This window comes from Takifugu flavidus, chromosome 17, assembly GCF_003711565.1.
Source record: "Takifugu flavidus isolate HTHZ2018 chromosome 17, ASM371156v2, whole genome shotgun sequence".
Taxonomy (NCBI): Eukaryota; Metazoa; Chordata; class Actinopteri; order Tetraodontiformes; family Tetraodontidae; genus Takifugu; species Takifugu flavidus.
Genome location: NC_079536.1, coordinates 12,219,160 through 12,238,361, shown reverse-complemented (window position 1 = coordinate 12,238,361; position 19,202 = coordinate 12,219,160). Strand labels below are relative to the sequence as shown.

At 49.4% G+C, this 19,202-nt stretch overlaps 1 protein-coding gene across 2 annotated transcripts in view; it reads right to left on the bottom strand.

Moving 5' to 3' along the window:
- Positions 1-102: 102 nt before the first annotated feature.
- Positions 103-19,202, bottom strand: part of LOC130513432 (uncharacterized) — a 40,595-nt gene continuing 21,495 nt past the window's right edge. For both annotated transcript variants that reach the window (XM_057012167.1, XM_057012168.1), the window contains 6 exons: positions 9,230-9,348; positions 6,087-6,176; positions 4,601-4,745; positions 4,379-4,512; positions 3,654-3,877; positions 103-2,761 (listed from right to left, as the gene is read on the bottom strand). In XM_057012167.1, the coding sequence (XP_056868147.1) occupies positions 1,639-2,761; positions 3,654-3,877; positions 4,379-4,512; positions 4,601-4,745; positions 6,087-6,176; positions 9,230-9,348 (1,835 nt within the window). In that variant the 3' untranslated portion in view covers positions 103-1,638. The remainder of the gene's footprint in view (positions 2,762-3,653; positions 3,878-4,378; positions 4,513-4,600; positions 4,746-6,086; positions 6,177-9,229; positions 9,349-19,202) is intronic.

The window sequence follows — 19,202 nt, the reverse complement described above, 5'->3', positions numbered from 1 at the left end:
GACGCCTGCAGGCCGTCTGTAACCCTTCATAGATTCAAGTGTTGAGCTTTTCTCATCTTTTCTGGGCGCTGAGAGGAGAAAAAAAAACCACCACACCCCCAATGTCCATACAAAGAAAAGTATTTTCTTTAATAGATAAGATCCATTTGCAAAAACCACGTAGAAACATTTGAAGTCACTGCATATGTACACTGTGTTTGCTACCTTGCAGCTACGTCCTCCATGAGACAAATCTGACATTTTTTTTTCTCTTTTAAAACAAATATAAAAAAAAAGGTAGCAAGAAAAGTTGACTTAAATCAGAGGAACAGAAAAGCCTTCAAAACTAAACTTTTTAAATTATGCATTTTTCGCTTCTTACAATAAATACGGAGCTTCAAACATTTATTGAAATGAACACACACAGAGAGAAATCAAGACTAAATCCAGGAACAGTGACACATGTACATTTGTGCGTGTCGACTCAAATAAAAAAACTTTTCTGGCAAGGCTGAACTTTAACTGAAAACTACTCCCAGTAGTGCAATTAAGAAACTACCACAATAGCTTCAATCAACTCAATTAATTTGGTGCTTTGACTTAATTTGTGCAAAAACAAAATACTGAGTGTGACGACAAGGCCCGATGGCGTCAGCCAACACAGGAAGTGGAGATGTGTGGCCAGACGGGTTGAAATGCTGTTGCCATAGACACGGATCCATGATGACACATGAACGTCCACGTAAACGACACTAATCTGTATTATTTGTACTTTCGTTACCTAAAAATAGGGAGGTCTCATATGCGCCGAAAGAAAGGAGAAAAAAAAAAGAAAAAACGTAATAAAGTACGCCGCCTCCTGTTGTCATGGAAACCACTTTAGTTTCCTCAGGTTTGGTTTTGTGTGTAATCGGTAATATCCTGCAGTGGTGGGATCACTTTAGTGCCGGTTGGACCTGGGATCTGGGAGAAAGTCTGTTCTAGTTTCATAAATAAACCTTTTTTTTCCCAACACACTCTGACAGCCGCGCACATCTCGACCCATCCGATCGATCGGCGAACAGCGTCGGGTTCCTCCGCAATTCTGCGATTCGTCTGATGAACCATCGAGAGCGTTTCAGGCTAATTCCCAACACAAACCGTCAGGGTTCAAGCTCCAAGCAGTCCCTGCACGTGCACGTGACTATAAGATGCATAGAAAACGATGGAGGCAGTCATGGAAAAAAAGGTAGATCACTTAAAGCATTAAAACATGCAAAACTGCAAACAAAGGGGCTCGTCCCTTTAGCCGGTGGAACTCTGAAGCCAGTAGTAGCTGTGCCTCATCTCCTGTGTAGTAACAAGGTACACCTTTACAGCAAACTCTTCCTTCCTGTCACAAACGTTGGGTGTGCACGAGACGTAAAGAACCAACAAGAGTGTTTCGAGACTGAGCTCGCCTCAATCCAAAAGTGCTTGGAACCGTCTACGAAGCTAAATCCTCCATCCCCCAGAGGGACGCAAGCAGTTCTTTTGATTGTCACAGCACTAGAACCTGAGCCGTGTTTGTGCTCTCTTCATTAAACAGAAGGGACTGAAAGTTCCTGGAGCGCTTCGGAACCTCCGGGGGGGGGGGGGGGGGGGGGCGAGGCAAGCGATCATCTGCTGCGGCGGTCACCTTCACGGCATATAAACGTAGGGACTGGACTTGTGGGGTCCCGTGCTCATCACGCAGGGCATAATGTTCCGCGGGGCGACCATCATGGACTGGCTCATGTTTTGGGCGCTCTCGGACCACGGGGGCGAGTCCATGGGCTCCCGTTTGATTGCATGGATCAGGCCGTGCCCTTTGAACTCATAGGCGGCGTGTTTGTTGTAGTCCTGGTGCGCGTACGCCTTGTGAGGCTCTTGGGCGAAGACGTGCGAGTCCATGAGGTTGATAGGCTGGTTGCTGCATAGAGAGTCCGAGTGGGAGAGCCGCTGGGGGCTGAAGTGGGCATCGCCGCCCAGCTCTTTGTCACACTTCAGCAGACGTCCGTTCACGTGGCCGCCGACTGCATAGTTCTGGTAGTTGTTGTTGTAGGGGGGGCTGATTCCCGCCTTGCCCCGCTGGCAGGGCGAGTACTGCGGGTCGTAGTAATCTCCCTCCGACTTGAGATGGAGGCCGGAGGTTTGAGCGTACCCGCCGTTGCAGTAGCGCCGCTCCAGCGCCTCTGGGTCGCGACCGGCCCAGGCTCTCCCGTACACGTCGCAGCCGTTCTCAGAGTCCGAGTCGTGCTCCACCTTAATGGGCGGCATCTCGGGGACGGGATGGCCGTCGTAGCATTCGCCGTAGCCGTTCTCGTTCTTTACCAGGTCGATGCAGTAGACGTCCGGATCCGAGGGAATCTGGACGTTCCCGTAGAGTTTGGAGACAAACACCTCGCCGCCTCTGCCGCCGTACGGTTTCCCATAATGACCTGCTCTGTTCAGACGGTTAGACGGGACGTATCCAACTCCCTGACCCGCTCTGAGGGGGCCGGAGTTTGGCCGCAGAGGCCAGCCACCACCCAGGCCCGGGGTGACGCCTTTATGGGGAGCCATGGAAGTCTTGCAGTAATTGAGTGGCTCCTCCTGGCTGTAGTAATCATCAGGGCGGTACTTGAGGTTGTCTTTGGAGAGTGGGGTCCAGGGTGTGTGATGGCCGCGCTGGGACGCACCAGGGGAGGGACAGGACAGGAGCAGAGGGTCTGCAACATCGCCCATCCCGCCGCCGCCGCCGCCGCCACCGAAGGGGTGTCTGTGGAGATGTTCCCCGCGCTTTCTGTGAGGGGGGGCAAAGGGGTGAGAAGAGAAACAGGAGGGGGTCAGTCGGGAAACTAGAGCTAAGCCTTAAATACACAGCGGCGCCGAACACGAGACGGCCTCTGGAAAGGAAAAGAGGTCCAATCAGATGCGCAAACATCAAGTGGGTGACTCAAACGTGAAGGTTTCCTCCTCGCCACAGAGAGAGAACAGAGAATAGCTGCAACCTGACTCATCTTTTCCAACAGTTTCAAAACAGGATCCACAGGCAGGACCTGGTGGTGGCGGTCGCCCTCTTTCACTGCTTCTGTTGGGCAACTTTTGCTGTCCGCAGCGTTTCAGCTGCTTTAAACTTCCTGTCAAATGTAATATTACTGACACGACCCTCTAATCAGCCCTCGCCTCAAGGGTTAATGGGGTCCCACCTAGACAGAGGCGCTGGTTTTATTTAAAAAATGAAATCAGAAACGGGCGTTAGTTATCAATGTGTGCTGGGTGCTGCTGCCAGGGAGCGGACAGCAGGGGGGGTGGAAGGCCTCTGCTTCATGGCTTCAGCTCAGAGCTTTGACTTAATGATGCGCGAAGCAGACGGAGGACTCATCCAAACTTCTAATGGGCCACAGGTACGTGTTCCAAAGGCTGCTGGCTGACAATTAAGGGTGAAGCTTTTGCTGCAACTTTGGACAAAAATGACTAAAAGAAATGAACAACATTAACATTAGCAACATCCCAAAGGCATCGGCCTGAGCCTGAGGTGCGATTTTGGCTCCGGCTTACACGGAAAGTGTAAATAACGCGTGTACATCCCATAAGAATAGCATATGTTTGAACAACTGCGCTTCCAGGGCCTCATACTTTCTACATTTCAATAACCCTTCAGCTCGAGTGCTGCTGTGAATGTTTCCCCTCACCCGTGATCCAGAGCAGAGATGAACCCTCCTCCTCCTCCTCCTCCTCCTCCTCCCTTGTTCTTTCCACGCAGTAACATGTTCTTCATTTTCATCTCGGTGATGGAGGGCAGCAGGAGGGGAACCGCGACGCAGAACAGAGCCAGCTGAGGGGGCATCGGCGCCCCGGAGGCTGACTTCTTTTTTTGGCCGTGCAGGAATTTCAGTCGACCCTGGAACTGCATCGTCTGTGAGGGAGGAAGAAGAAGAAGTTAGAGTCAAATCGCCCTGTGTTTCCGTTTCCCTCGTGCACAAACCTGAGAAATATAACAGGGAATGGCACAAACACACGTCTAGAACTCCACGCTGGTGCTGCTTTTTCAATTCGAGCAGTTGCCTCGTGAGCAAGTGTGTTAAATTACAACTGCTGCAAAACGGCTGACATTTAAGGAAAACAGATTATTCTATTACTTTCTCACTGTCGGGCCTACGAGGGTCCAGAATGTCTCTTTAAAGCCACATTGGACCGGTGACGGTGAACTCTGCTGACCCCGACGGTACAGTTGGCCCAAAGCAGACTGCTCAGAACCCTCAGACACGATCCGGGCTGCTATTCTGGTGCGGTCAGGCACCCGGTTCCTTCATCGTGCTCGTGTGTGACGCAGCCAACAACGGCCGATTCTGCATCATTCACTCAGGCACCGTCGCTGTTTAAAGGAGGGTTGGTTTGACGTGTCGGAGGCTCTCACCAAAAATCCAGAAGTGCTGTCCAGGAGGCATCGGACTCGGGCAATGAAGGACCTGTTGAGGAAGCCCGACAGTTCTGGTGGAATCCCACCGGCTTCTGTAGAATGGAACAAGTTGCTCACGACGTAGTCCTCTCCTACAGAAGGAACACAAGAAAGCCAGATTAGCGAGGGATGCGATAAATCATCCTTCAGCCTGTGTCCAGCAGCACATCAGTGACCCACCGGTCCCTCCAGCTAGCTGGCTGTCCTGGTGCGTTGATGAGGCCTGGTTTTGTGGAGGACACATGGCCCAGTGCAGCTGGCGCCTGAACTCCTGACGGTCATCGATGTGGATGTAGTCAAACACGTTCTGATGCATCACGTCGGTCTGTGAGGACCAAAGATGAGGGAGCACGTTAAATCAGAGCGTACCACCGCGACGCTGCGTATCTGGACGGCTGCGTATCAACAGGTAGGAGAGATTCCTGCCGCGGGATTCCCAAGGCCTGCCTCAACCTCCCGCCCCTCACGGAGCACACGCACGCACGCACGTGGGCCTTAATGTGCACACAAAGTCAACAGAAGTCATTGAAACATCCAAACACAAATGGACGTCCGCACATGTAAAGGAGAATTAACCAGTACAATGCCAGTCTACCAACAGCTGTGGGGCCAGTGAGGGCAGCTGTGTTTGTCAAACATCGCGTGACACCAGCTCCCTGAACAGCAGTCCGGCCCAGCACACACACCCGCACACACCCGCACACACACACATTCAGCTGGGTTCCAGGCTGCTCTCATCATGCCTCATTCTCTTTTCCAGCAATAGCTTTGCTTTCTGTCATTCCATGACAGATTCCTCACTAAAATGTTCAGCCTTCTCCCCTTCCCTCCGCTGCCCCTCCCTGCAGCTCCCATCCATGATTTCCATACTGGTGGCACGCGAGGGTTTTTGATCGCTTGCCTCAGAAAACACGATCTGTTCCACAGTCTTCAGCGGCTGCTTAGCCCTGTGGTTTGCTTCCCTACTGGCAGGAGTGGAGGCAGACAGGCGGATCGAATGACTATTGTTTATGTTTCTTGTAAAAAACACGCAGAGGAAACGCGACGGAGGAAAAAAACAGAGAATAAGTGATATTTTCAGCGGCCTTCAAAGGCTGTTGAAGAGATGGGATCAAAGGCCAACATTTGATGCTTTTTCTTTTTTGCAGTGTTTTTATGTGGTGTTGCTTAATTAAGTCTACTTTTTGATTTTGGTTCAGCCGTGTATTATGATGCACATCTTTTCGGCTACAATTGCGGGTTTCAAGTTATGCGACATGTTTTCAAGGCTTGAAAGAGAAAAGAATCGTTTGATCAGCCTCTTAAAGGAAAACGCTCGTCAGCCAGTTTGCCTCCTATTTTTGTACAGAAGTCATGAGGTCACTGAGATGTGCGTGATGTATTAACGTACGCACACACTGCACTCTTCCTGACTGTTGGTACCATCCGTGAGTAAAGAGCGGCTGCATATAGCCACAAGGGAAGAGGGAAACTAAAGCGTTAGCTTATTATCATACACACACACACGGACAAACATGCCGGTTAAAGATGGAACGGAAAGAAATATAAAAAGGACGCAAGGGATGCGTAAGGGACCAAGGGGAAACCCTTGCAGAAACTAGTGGAAATGTGGTTTGGATGAAAAGCTTTTTTTATTAGAAAAACACACCTCAGATGTTCAACTCACCTGATGGAATCCCAGATAGTCCACGATGGTGGAGGAGGCATAGAAGACCATCCCATCACTGCTCACCACCAAGGCGAAGCCTGTCAGGGACTGCACAGAAGCAGAAACACGGAGGAATAAGTGTGGATCAAAGCACTGGCTTCAGATGCAAATCGAGATGATGACTGCAACACCTGCAGCTCATCTGTGCATCCCTGCACATTGTCTAAATGATTGTTCTAATATGGAGGGGAAAAGACTGACTTCCAAACCTCTATGAAGCACAAGAAATCAGTAAAAACTGGGGCAAGGACGCGAAATAACAGAGCCCTTGAAAGGCAACGAGAAGCAGATGTTTATGGGTTTGAGGGGGCCAAATAAAACTTACTGATTTGTAATGCAAAATATTGCTTTTGAAAGACATTTAAATGACTATTTTGTGGCGGAATTCGATGTCTCTGCCCATTTGCTCCACTTTAAACTTGTGAATTTTTGTTGAGTTGCAGACTCTCATAAGGGAGTCGTGCTTTTGGTTCGCAATATCAAATATGCTGCTTGGAAACACAGGAACTCGTCTTGTTCCCGCTTCCCTTCTCTACTCACATGCACACATTGTATTTGGCCAACAGAGCTTAGAGTTACAACCAAGTGTCGATCAAAAAGAGCCGTCATACATGGCTCCAATCAAATGATTGGGGGGCGCACAGATGGAGATGGAAGCAAGAGTGTGAGAGAAGAAAAGAGCACAGGAAGGAGAGCGAGGCCTTCCACCAGTGTGTGTGTGTGTGTGTGTGTGTGTGTGTGTGTGTGCGTGTGCGCGCAGCTGTGATAGCGTGACAACTGCAAGGCCACTTGACTTGCGTGACTGCTGCTGCCAGAGTCTGTCACCTCTATTTTACTGCGAGACTACGCAGGTCTGTCCTGGTGTGCGTGCAGGCGTGTGTGTGCGTTGGTCTCGTGCTCTCACATCGGCGGTTCCTGTGTTTCCCTCTTTCACTCCCTCAGAACACTGATCTGATTGCCTTTGCTTACAGTGTCACGCTGCGCCGAGCTCTCGGGCTCAAACACAACAAAGCACACCTGCCGGCGAAGGCGGCCGGTGGGCTTTAGCCTCAGCAGCACGCCGTGGCGAAGCGGCGGCGTGCCAGGAAAATAAGCAGCTCACGATATAACGATGCAAATCAGACACTAGCACGACGAGGAGAAATGTTTCCAGCCTCGGTTCCATCTGGGTGCAGCATGCTGGGACAATATCGAAGCATTTATGAGAAGAGCGTCTTTACTTCCCGTCCAGAAAGTTTCATAACAACAATGTCATTAAATGGGATCTTTACTGTAGTGAAAACATGTGTCTCGGGACCTTTGTCGCTCTATAAAGAAAACGTAGTCGCGCAGGCTTTGGTTTGTCCGCACAGATATAAAACGGGATCTTAAATGGAACAGGTCGTCGATGGTCCCGACACCTGCGGCCGACATTCAGAAGATTAAATCTCTTCATTTGCTCTCATGCTACTTTAAATATCGGAGGTTTCTGGCAGCATCACGTGCGACCCAGAGCGACATACGTCCCTGGCGAACAGAGAAAACGTCCACATTTACGGCGCCACACCTGTTGGAATCCAACTGCCCGTCGACTATTTCCAAAGGGAAAAGGAAAACCAACTAGAATAATGATTTAATAACTACAATAACTCGTCTTTTGTTTGTAAAAGAAGCCCCAATTATTAAAAAAAACAAGCATCATAAGCTCCTGTTTCTGACTAATATGAAGCAGGAAAAAGGAAGAAAATCCTCCACATATTGGCTGCACTCCACAAGTGCTGTTTAGGTATGTTTTCTCCATTCACATTTCCTTCTGTGCTTTGAATTCTGAAGCCTTTAGGTAATGGAAACAAGCACCTGCTGTTGGCCGCTGCAGCACATATCTGCATCTATTACACTCCTGGCTCCCATAACCACCCCTGGGACACTAAAAGCTTTGACTTACAAATCTTAAGAGGTGCTTTGCACGCAGAGCCCAAAATAAAATAACGGTCTATTGGATTTGGAAGAGCGGAGGGCGGGGGGGAGTTCTGGGGCAGCCTTGCATCATTGTTTCGACAGTTTCTTTGGATTTCTTTTTTTTTGCATCTGTCTCGCTGTCAGGATGAGATGAAAGCACAGATGATGAGGTCATGACAAACACCAAACCCTCCTGACCCCTGGAACGCAGCCACATCCTCCACATGCATCCTGAGCTTAGATAATATGATCTTCAATAGATTGAATTATATTTGAGGGGGAAAAGGGGGGAAATCTGCCAATAAACGAAGCACATTAACAATCAGAAACACATTAAAGAATCCATCATGTGTTCACTTTAGTCTTGGGGCATTGCTGTGTTGCCGTTGGAGACGAGAGAATACAGTAAAAAGTTCTGCTTTATTTCCTCCTAAATTCTCACCAAGTTTCAGCTGTGAAGACGCGATCGAGGAAAACAGTGGAGCCCAATCATATATGGGTCCGCTTCCTCCCCGTGAGGCCCGGGTGCAGGTCGAGTCACGCAACGGGAGGCAGCACATCACTACGGTCAATCTAACCTTTTGTTTACCGGCCCGACACGTTAACAGAAGCATCGTTGCTTCAGCTCGGCTCCCTATGGCCGAACACGCACGTAGCGCTGGCTGTCGCCGTGATGCGACGTGACTTTTCAAACATCACCATCCCTCACTGGAGCATTTTACGCCGTTTTTCACAGAATCTGGCAACTTAGCCATGCAAAGACTTAAAATCTTGATGATCTGCCTCATTCAATGTATGAAATAAACCTTATGAAACAGTTTTTGAGGCATGTGGCGACTCTAATTAACGCTGACAAGCTTTATGTGCTCTTCTCGCGCTCTCCCGCTCGCTGTCACACGTAGCGACGCAGTCAGAAACACACTGATAACTGGCAACGAGGGTCCACCTCCTTCAACGGTTCTCACACTCTTATGTCACGCAACACCACAGCCCTGCAGAGGAGGACGGGAAGCGCGCGCACGCGCACGCACGTCTCGGCTCACAAAGGTCCAACCGCGGAGGAAATGACATGATAATAATGATTCTAATATTACTACAACAGCATGCAAGGATTTGCATCCACTCGTCCGGTGTTGAAGTTGACAAAGCAAACGGCTTCTTACCTCCAGGAGGAGGCTGCTTTCATTCACGGCGCCGCCCAGAGGAAGGCTCTCTTTCCTCTGATCAGGGTTGGAGGCTGCAGGGCTGCTGATGTGCTTCCTGGAGGTCTTGTCGTGGTTCACTGCAGGACATAAAGTTCAATATATAAAGGCAGTGAGGCTAATGGTGGGAGTGTGTGGCAGACATGTCTACTATGGTAGAAGACTGGAGGATTTAATGACAGGATGGGATCAACCATCACTAATCGATGAAACCAGCTTTGTCTATGCAGAAGGAACTCCTTCTTCAATGGAAATTGCCGAGACGGTGGCCCCCGCTCATATTTGACGATACACCCAAAGTAAACTTATAGTCCATCGACCTCCACGCATACATTCGTTGGCTGAGCTTACTGCCGTGCTAGTGCGCATGCATGTAATTAGCCTATAAGATAGTGGCGTGCGGAACTGTCACATGTGCATTGCGTGTTGCAGGCATGTTTGCGTGTTTCTCTTGTGGGTGTGCTGTCAGGGGGCATGTGGCTTACTCCAAGAGATCAGCCCTGCGCTCCGTCACTCACTGTAGCGAGCACAGATTAGTCACGCGACGCACGCACAGACACCACCTCATTATAAGAACGAATACGTGCATCTTCCGATGCTTCATATAGCCCCCGCTCACAGAAATAGGCCCCGTTTGGCTTCGCTCCCCCCTCGCCCAATAGCCCTCGACCATCTCCCGCCCCCTGCAATAGCCCTTGACCATCTCCTGCCCCTACAATAGCCCTCGACATCTCCCGCCCCCTACAATAGCCCTCGACCATCTCCCGCCCCCTGCAATAGCCCTCGACATCTCCCGCCCCCTACAATAGCCCTCGACCATCTCCCGCCCCCTACAATAGCCCTCGACCATCTCCTGCCCCATCAACCCCCCCATCCTTTTTTCTTCAACATTACAAAGAGATCAACAACTATTTGCATGGTGCTCCAGGTTCTGCCTGTTGCCACTGCTGCTCAAAACAACGTCCTGACTGGAGGCCACGCCGGACGCCACGCCGGACGCCACGCCGGGCGCCACGCCGGGCGCCACGCAGACCACTGTAGATCCAAACACAAATGCTGTAAACCCACCAGGCTGTTGTAAGGATGAGCAGAGGGAAATGAATCCAATAAGCTTCTTTCTTCTCCTCCTTCAGCACCTGAAATCGGTTTGTTTTCTCTCTTACGACAGTGTTTGGAGAGGAAAGGCAAACACGGGGGATGATTAATTATCGCCACCATCACTTCCTCTGCCAGCAAAGCCTCGATTCATTGCTGCTCGAGTCTCTTTTTTTCGCCTGTTTTCTCCTAAACGAGAACAGAGGCGCTGCTGTAGCGGGGGGGACGTTTACCTGCTCTGACAGGATCCAACATCAGGACCACCCAACAAATGAGGTGGCTCCTTTAGCAAAGAGCGAAGCTCAGGTTCTAGTGGATACGTGATCCAAGAGCCCGTGCAAACATCAGACGTGCTTCTGTCCTTCAATGAAAAGACGTCTCTACATTGAGGTCTGATTCCAGCCTGCTGAGGGGTTTGGATGGTTCCAGCCCTTTTCTGAAGCCACAGTAAGATAATGTCCCAGCAGACGTTCTGGAGAAAACGGAGATCTAACAAAAGTCCAAATGAATCCACCAATAAATATTTCAATATAATCCTGTACGGCGAAGCGTTCGTTTAAAAGAAAAAGGCACGAAACTTAAAATAGTATCGCACGGCCTCAAACATTTTCACGCTTGCGTTTTGAATGGAATGGAAGATAATGCTCCGTGTCCATTATTTAGATCACGCTACACCGCAGCACAATGTTCACGTACGGGTGGCTGCTCGGCGGGTGGCTGCTCGGGACTTTATTCAGCGTCTCCTCGAGGCTGGATCGTGTAAGTTGGAGGTAGAGTAGAAGTTTAAGAGAAGATAAATCATCTGATTTGAGAGCTGGATAAAAGAAATGCTTGATTTAACGACTGAACAGCCTATAAAACGTAATAATAATAATAATAATAATGATAATAATAATAATAATCCGTTAATTGATGTTGGTTAAGCAGAGCGGCTCTTAAATGCCCCCCAGTCGAGGGACACCCGCCAGATCGGTGCGCTCCGTCTGGGTGCGTCGCCCACATGACGGCGGTGTGGGTGCCATCCTTTGGCAGCCGAACCTAAGATGTGTGCTTGGCTTGTAAAAGAGCGCTCTGGACCTGAACATGTGAGCGCTGTGCAGCGCAGCAGCAGCAGCCCCCCCCACCACAAGGCTTGCGTGAGTAGAGAAAATGGTGTGTGTGTGCATATGTGTGTTGAGGTTTGGTTGGCTTCCAGCCACTTCCTTTGACTATTCCCACCCCCTTCCCGCTGCACTGCCCCCTCCCTCCCTCCCTCTCTCTCTCTCTCAACACATACACAGGAAATCCACAGCAGAGAGAGAGAGAGAAGCTGGCTGATCAAGGGCTGGTTGTCACGCGAGCGAACCGTCTGTCAATCTCCCCCCCCCACGCCTTCCTCCTGACAGGGTGCTGGCGGCGGGCCAAGGCCTTGCGTGCAAGCCGGCGAGCCACATTAGCCCATAAAGAATTTCATAATAGCAACAGCTGTTAAATATTGATGACTGCTGGCAGGCGCTCAATGGTGCTCTGCAAAAAGGTTAAGCCTGCACTGTAATGGAAGCTAATACTTCATTATGCCACAGATCAAATGTCCGGATCTTGGCCCCGTCCAAATCCAGCCCTTTTTTTTTGTTTCAACTTGGTGAAAAATGGAAATAATGAAAATAGTTTTGGGGGGATTTTGGAATAAGGCAGTTCTGGCCCTCTTGATGATTTCTACTTTAATCATCCTCGGTGCCACTTTTGACAGTGGATTCAAATCTGATTGAGATTTCTAATCTTTCTGATGCTGCTTTATTTGGTCCGCTCTGACATACATCTGTAGGGATCCAGTGGCCGGATTTAGAGCAATTCCCTTTTGTCCCCATAGATGCACAGCACTTTTCTTGGGAGTGGGAAACAAATGGCAACACTTCTGTTTCAGAGGGATTAGGACGTGAGGACGTGAATGCAGAGATTAAAAAAAAAAGAAAATCCAAAAGAGAGCATAAACAACAGCCGTCCCTGCATGTAGACGCGATATGATCACAAACAGGATCGCGCGTCGGTGCTGTTCCGCTGTAACGACGATGATATTACTGATATTACCGATCCACGAGCCCTCGGGAAAATCCCGCAGGCTAGTCACTGCTGTGCACATGTACACTGCTACTGTGTACACTGTGTGTGCATTACACACACACACACCACACACACACACACACACACACACACACACAGAGACTGTCGTCAAGTCTTTGATCATTAACGGCAACGTAAAGCCAATAGTGTAACATAAACAGACCACTGACAGGATCTGAGTCAACAGAGGCTTTTGTGTGACTGTGCAACGGAACAGGACTGGAGGGTTTCAGTGGCAGCTGCAGGTTTGCTGAGCCCACAGATACGAAAGCACCAAACCACGTTTGGCTCTCGCTCCTTCTGAAAGTGAGGAGCAGCCCGTGAGAGTGGCCTCAGTGGTGGCCCGGCGATGTGTCGCATAAACCTCAGCAACAAATGGCTAAGTTGGAATTCCTGGGCCTTCGGCACGCCGTGCGTCTTCCTAGCGTGCCTGGTTTACTGCAGTTACTCTGATTAATGAATCTCTTTGCAGTCATCGTGTGTGAACTGTCGCTATCTCATTTCAGCTGATTTTTAACAGGAATGGCTGAAACCCCAGCTGTGCTTACTCAGCAAACTAAAGAGTTGGAAACAAAATGGGTCTTTACATCAGCAAATCCACACAATAAGGCCACACCCTTGAGTCTGGCTGATGATAATGCCACTTCCTGCACAGAAATCCAGCTCTGTTTTCATGAGAAAACATCGCAACTATGCAATGGACTATCCAATGGATTCTAAACAGGAAACAGGCTCGGAGGGTAATAACTGTTCCATTTTTGCCCTGTGCTTTAGTCTCGCTTCATTCCGGTCAGGAGAGAGGGAGAAGCGCGCCAGTGAGGATGTACCTTCGCCGTTGCGTGCCAGTGAGTTTCGCTCCTGTTGCTCAAAATAACAGGGAAAAAGAGGCAAGTCTTAGATTATCCCTGTCGTTTGCTCCTCCCTGTTGGCCAGTAAAGAAGCCATGATCGCCCATTTTGTGGTCGCCACAAACCAGAAAGCTCGAGAGGTTTTCTCTGAGAAAAAGGCTGCACCTTTTTCACCGCTGAGCCTGTCAGGCTGCCCTTTTATCCATACAGCTCCAACGTAACGAGGAGGTAATCTGTTAAAAAGATTATGTAGCTGTTTGGGCCCATTGAGGAAAATAATACTGGGCAGATGGTCCCCTAGGCCCGATCCATACGGGAGGGAAACGACACTAATGCCGCGGCAGCACGCAATTCTATACAGAATACTGAGCTGAGGGTGCGTGGCGACCTCAGCAAGGTGTGCTCCTCACTTGTGTTTCTCCTTAAATTAAAAAGAAGCCACTCTTTAGCTGGATGGACAACCAGAATTATGACATTATCAAACGCGTGTATGTGTATGTAAAATGGGAGGGGGGGGGGGGGGTTGTTATTTCTGTACTGTGTAAACGTGCGCCTCTTGAAATGGTACGTACACATCACTCCCTGGAGCGTAATAACTGCTTCATATAAACCAAATCATTTACATGCATGTGTGCAAATACGTGTCCAGACTGTAAGCAAACACACACACACGCATGTCTCCCCATGTGTAATTAAATGGAGGCGAGGTGGCCGATGTGTCCCTTGTTGAGAAGGATCAAGTGATAGCCATGATGCTGGTCATGCCTAATGCATGAAAGCTATTAAGCTGTCAGTCAGCGGCGACTGTCGGAGGTGTTGTGTGTCCGTGCTGCAGCACGTCCACCTCTGTGACAGTCTGTCCGTCTGTCAACGGCTCTGTCTTCACTTACATAAGAGGACAGGAAGGAGAGGTCCTGGACCTCACAGCTTCTGCTCGATGGGATTTTTCTGCACGTCACCTGTCACCAGCGGCGCTTTGCTGAAATTTCACACAACAATTTGGCCCATGAGGGATCTAATTCCTTAAGCAGCCTTCTAACCCACAACAATCTGATTATCTTCCTCCTAACACCTCACCCCTGTGTTGTAAGGGTATTAGGCAGGAAGTTCTCATTCAGGAGGAGCATCGTCATGCCCAGCAGAAGGTGACCAATCTTGGATCTCCCTGGTGTCACCCACAAGAAAACAACCTGAAAATGAGCCGAACTAAGTAGGTGTGGACATAGCGTGGCCGTCTACTTCACATTCTCCCATCTGTGCTGCTTGCCTGTCATCGCAGCGCTAATCCTGTTTATGCTATCAACAGTAGCTCCGATCACTTGGTTTGGTCACATTTCCCCTGTGTGAGAGTCCAGCAGGCGTAACGTGTGATTGTGTGTGTGTCAGAGAGTGAATGAAGGATATACAGGGACACAGAGCCTGATGGGAGGAGATGGCAGGATCACGCAAGCTTGCTAAAAGAGGCAAAGTCAGGGGAGAGTCACGCATGACGGGGCTTTGCTGTAGATGCCACTCGGCCGCCACTCTGCTTCCTGGCATCTGGTGTTAGCGTGATGTTTGTATGTCGGTGTGTGTTGCGTTTAATGCCTGACCAACTGAGGAGATTTTTAGAGTTTAGACAAACACTGACTTGCCTGGCCCTAAAAACCGTCTGTCACTCCAAACAAAAAGTCTATTTTTCCCATCGTACAGGCAAGAGCGCCAAATGTTCCACCGCTGCCCATTTCTGGGTGTTGGAACATTTTTCTACCTGTTGCACTTCATCATCGACACAAACGTTGCGCGCGCTCGAGTGAGATGTTTTTGGAGGGGACGAGTGTTTGGTGTGTAGAGAGGACAGAGACGCAGAGGCTGACGGGGCAGCAGTGACCCAAACGCTTCTGTGTCGATGCATCGCAACAACAACACTGGAGTTCATGTCTCGCTGCGTTGCCTGACGCAAACAAGCTGCACTCTGAAACATCTGCGACCACTTTAGGACTTTAAAAACTCTGCAGGAATATAGAAAAAGGAAGTCAAAGAAATGAATAAAATGACATTGAAAGAGCCCAGTAAATGCCAAACTATGCTCCAGCTCAGGGAGAGATGAGTTCAGCAGTCACGGCCGGGGGGGGGGGGGGCACGGAAGAATTTTAACAGCCGCTGTTCAGAAAAGTGCTGAGGAAACCAGGAGAATCTGCTCTTTGTATCAAATCAAGGGGCAGAAAGACTTTCAAGGGTACGGGAATTCTGAGGGAATGCCGCTGTCGTCCTTCCATTATTACCTCCATGCTAATTAAATTAGCATTAAATTAGCAAACCAGCCCAGCCACATTTAAATTTCCCCTTTGGTGCTTTAGTGTAAATCAGACATGGAGCTCAGATCTCCCTCAGAATATTTACAGTTCGAATCAATCTTCAGCGTTTCACCCGGGAAGTTCTCTCAGGTTCTGTCCTTTATTAACATCAGTTTTCCCTTTGCTTTCAAAAAGGGATTTTCAGGAACCGAAACCACAATATATGACGGCACCGGCCGAAAATGTCTGAGCGAGCAGCAGAGAACACAACTTCTCGGAGAGGCGCTGCTCCGGCTTCCACTTTACATCACCGCTTCTTCATATTTCAAGCTTTCAGCTCAGGTTTGATTTATGACGAGCGGCACATAAATTCCTCTGCGATAGTTTCAGGATGTGTGCGGAGTAAAGGAAATATTCGGGACGCGGGATCACATCAGCTGCAGCCCGCGGCGCTCCTGACGCTGCTGCCCGAGGAAGGGCCTCCTCCGTCACACTCGGAGCTGCAAATGGTGCCACGCCTCGTCATTGATCTGACCTTCTGTGGTCTGAATAGATGCGAAGATTCAAGGATTCAAGGAAACTTTATTGTCATCCCAACACAGGCTCGCATGCGAGGTGGGACGATGTTCCCAAATAACGTTATAAACATTATAAAACAGCATAAAGGAAACACGCACACATTTAACTCCCTGGCTGGATGGATATGTGACATAAAATGTAAGGTAAAACACGTTCTCGGAGAGTCTCGGAGAGTTATTAAGTTGTTGGCGTCTCTTGAAGAACACTCCAACAGGACTCACAGCTGCTGTTGGCTTTGGACAGTCCACTTCAGTGGCCATTCTCCAGTTACACACACTTACACACACTGTGCGCACACACATAAAATAAACACGGCAAATAGCCACATCCCTCTCAACCAACAACAGTGCTGCAACTGTTCCTCATGTGACAGGAGGGGGAGGTGAGCCGATGAGCTCAGGGAGTGGTGGGGAATCGCGTGCGAAGGCCTAATACGAGGTTTCAACCCCAGATGGGTCACATCAGTAGCGCACAATCAACAAATTTGTCCCTGCCAAGTTTACACGCTTAGCATGTCTAAAAGAGCAGCGCTGGGGGAACCTGCCACGGCTTCTATATTCTCAATTATGAGACGTGGTGACGTGGTAGCACATGAGAAACCGTTTCATAAATGAATCCAAAAAATAACCTCACAAAAAGAAAAGGAGGTTCTTGCTGTAGGTTTCTCCTGGTTTTCCTTCCACTGAGTTAATTAGTGTTCCGAGAAGCTCTGTCAGCTCAACGAGTTGGTCCGGTGCAACAAGACGCACCTGTGTGTGTGTGTGTGTGTGTGTGTGTGTGTGTGTGTGTGTGTGTGGTGTGTGTGTGTGTGTGTGTGTGTGTGTGTGTGTCCATCAGGGAGATGATACCGATGAAGCTGGTGACAGATGATTCAGTGTCCCGCTCCAGGGTCTCAGAGTCCGATCAGGGGGGCTTTAAAGGACAGCACAACGTTTGAGAGACGTCTGTCTGTCCCGGACTCGCTCAGAGGCCACGGAGAAGAGGGAGAAAACCTCCGCCGTTCTCTTCTCACGGCAGTGTGTGTGGTCTTGTCTTCCTGGTTTTGTTTTCACTGTGGCCTCTCATCTTTAAATAGCTGCTATAATCTGCCCGTCCCGGCACAGACACATCTTCAGACCAAATTTTACAGCGCGCCGTGCAGCCTGAGATCCAGGTTGGTCCACGTGAGCGCAGGGCAGCTGGAGATGGACGATGGGTGACGCTTCGCATCACTGGAAAAGCCACAGTTCTGACGCTGAAGAGCCAGGGATATAACCCCAGCGCTTAGCCCAGAATCTTGTTGATTCATGGTGCTTTAGGGTAATGATCTGACAAGCTGCTGCAGACTCCGTCTCATCAATAACACCAGAACCTCATTCAACAGGCTTCAGACACCAGTTCTCATGCAACTGACAAACTGGCGAAAAAGCAAATAAAAGAGTCGAATCCTCCTCTTGGACGAGAAAATTAAATACAGAGCGAGAGGAAAGGAGTCGCCAGGGTGGGAACTGTCATAAAAATGAGCAGAGAATGAGATTCAAAGTGTTTTTCCCCAGCAAGACAATAAAACCATGAACAAGTATGTGTTAGCAGGAAGGAGAAATCCTCTGTGGCTCCACTGCACTGTGAAGGGGAGTCAGATGGAGCTCCAGATGTGACCCAAACATGCCTCAAGTTTCACTCTGGTTCTTAGTGGGTCTTAGCGAAGCAGACCTGGGGTCTGTAGGAGGCCCAGGCTCATTCATCTTCACACAGAGGCTCCTGGTCGGCACATGGGAGCTGGTGAACAGCAGCAACTTCACCTGCTCTGATGCTGGAGACCCAGCAAAACTGCTGGGAGTTCCTTCACGGTTCCCAGGAGGTTCTGAGGCTTCTCACAGAAACGGTTTTAAATGTGTGTGTGACTTCATGTTTAGGCTCGAGGTCCGACAAGACAGTTGCAGCGGCGGCGAGGATGTTGTAAAGCCGCCCGCGTTTCAACACTTCCCTGATGTGAAAGTCATCGCCTGACATCACCTTTCCTGCCTCCTCTTCCTCTTCCCCGGTGATCACAGCTTCCCCCTGTCTAAACATTTAGTCTCATTGTGCCACAACACCGAAATTCACCTTCATTCGCATGAAGAAGCAGCACAAGCAAACAAAAAAAGACATTTTAGTGACCAAAGAGATATTCTCCATCCCCTATATTTAAAAAAAAAACCTGTTCAGGACCAGTTCTACGAACCTGCTGCTGTTGAAGCGACGTTTTCCTTTGTGAATAAGTTAAAGGGACAATTAAACCGAACTTGACAGTTTGGCAGTCAGCCAAGTTGATCCTCTGCCAGCTGGAACAGAAATGCTTCTGCCTAGTTCTGCTTTCTTTGCAAATATTTAATTGTGCTGTTTTTTGATTGTGATCTGGTGATTTTGATTGTATTCGTGAGTAGTTAAGAGAAGTAACAGAGCAGGGAAAAAAAAAACTTTTTGGCTCATTTAAACCCGTGTTAACCACTCTATCAGGTCTGTACCCTGATGGCATGTTTGTGTGTGTGCGTGTGTGCGTGCGTGCGTGCGTGGGAGGACGGAGCTCTGGGATTCCCTAAAAGCGTGTACAGTAAATCCTTAACCAGCACAGATTCCCATGAATCGCGTGCAGTGAGGCAGGACTCCCAAGTTAAACCGTGTTGTTGCTCACAAGCACATGTACACACACGCACACACACGCACACACGAGCGAGGCCGGTTTAATGGTTAGGTGGCTTAAGCTGGTGTCGTGGGAGGGTTAATGGATTTCAACCATTTATTCACCTGTCAGACCCATTAAACCCATAGTTGCTCCTTCCGTGACCAAACGAGTCCTTTTATCTCCATAACAACCCTCATCTGCTTAAGCTCAACCAGGCCTTCCCTCCGCGGTGTGTGTCAGTGGAAATGCAGATCCCGTGTATGCTTGGAGCAGCCCTGGAGGAAGCGCACGGAGATCCGTCAGCAGTCGTGGACAGAGAGAGGCTGGTTTTCTGTGGGTGGTCGGTGATCAGCGCACTGACTGGTTCCATGTAACCAACCTTTGGCCTTCCA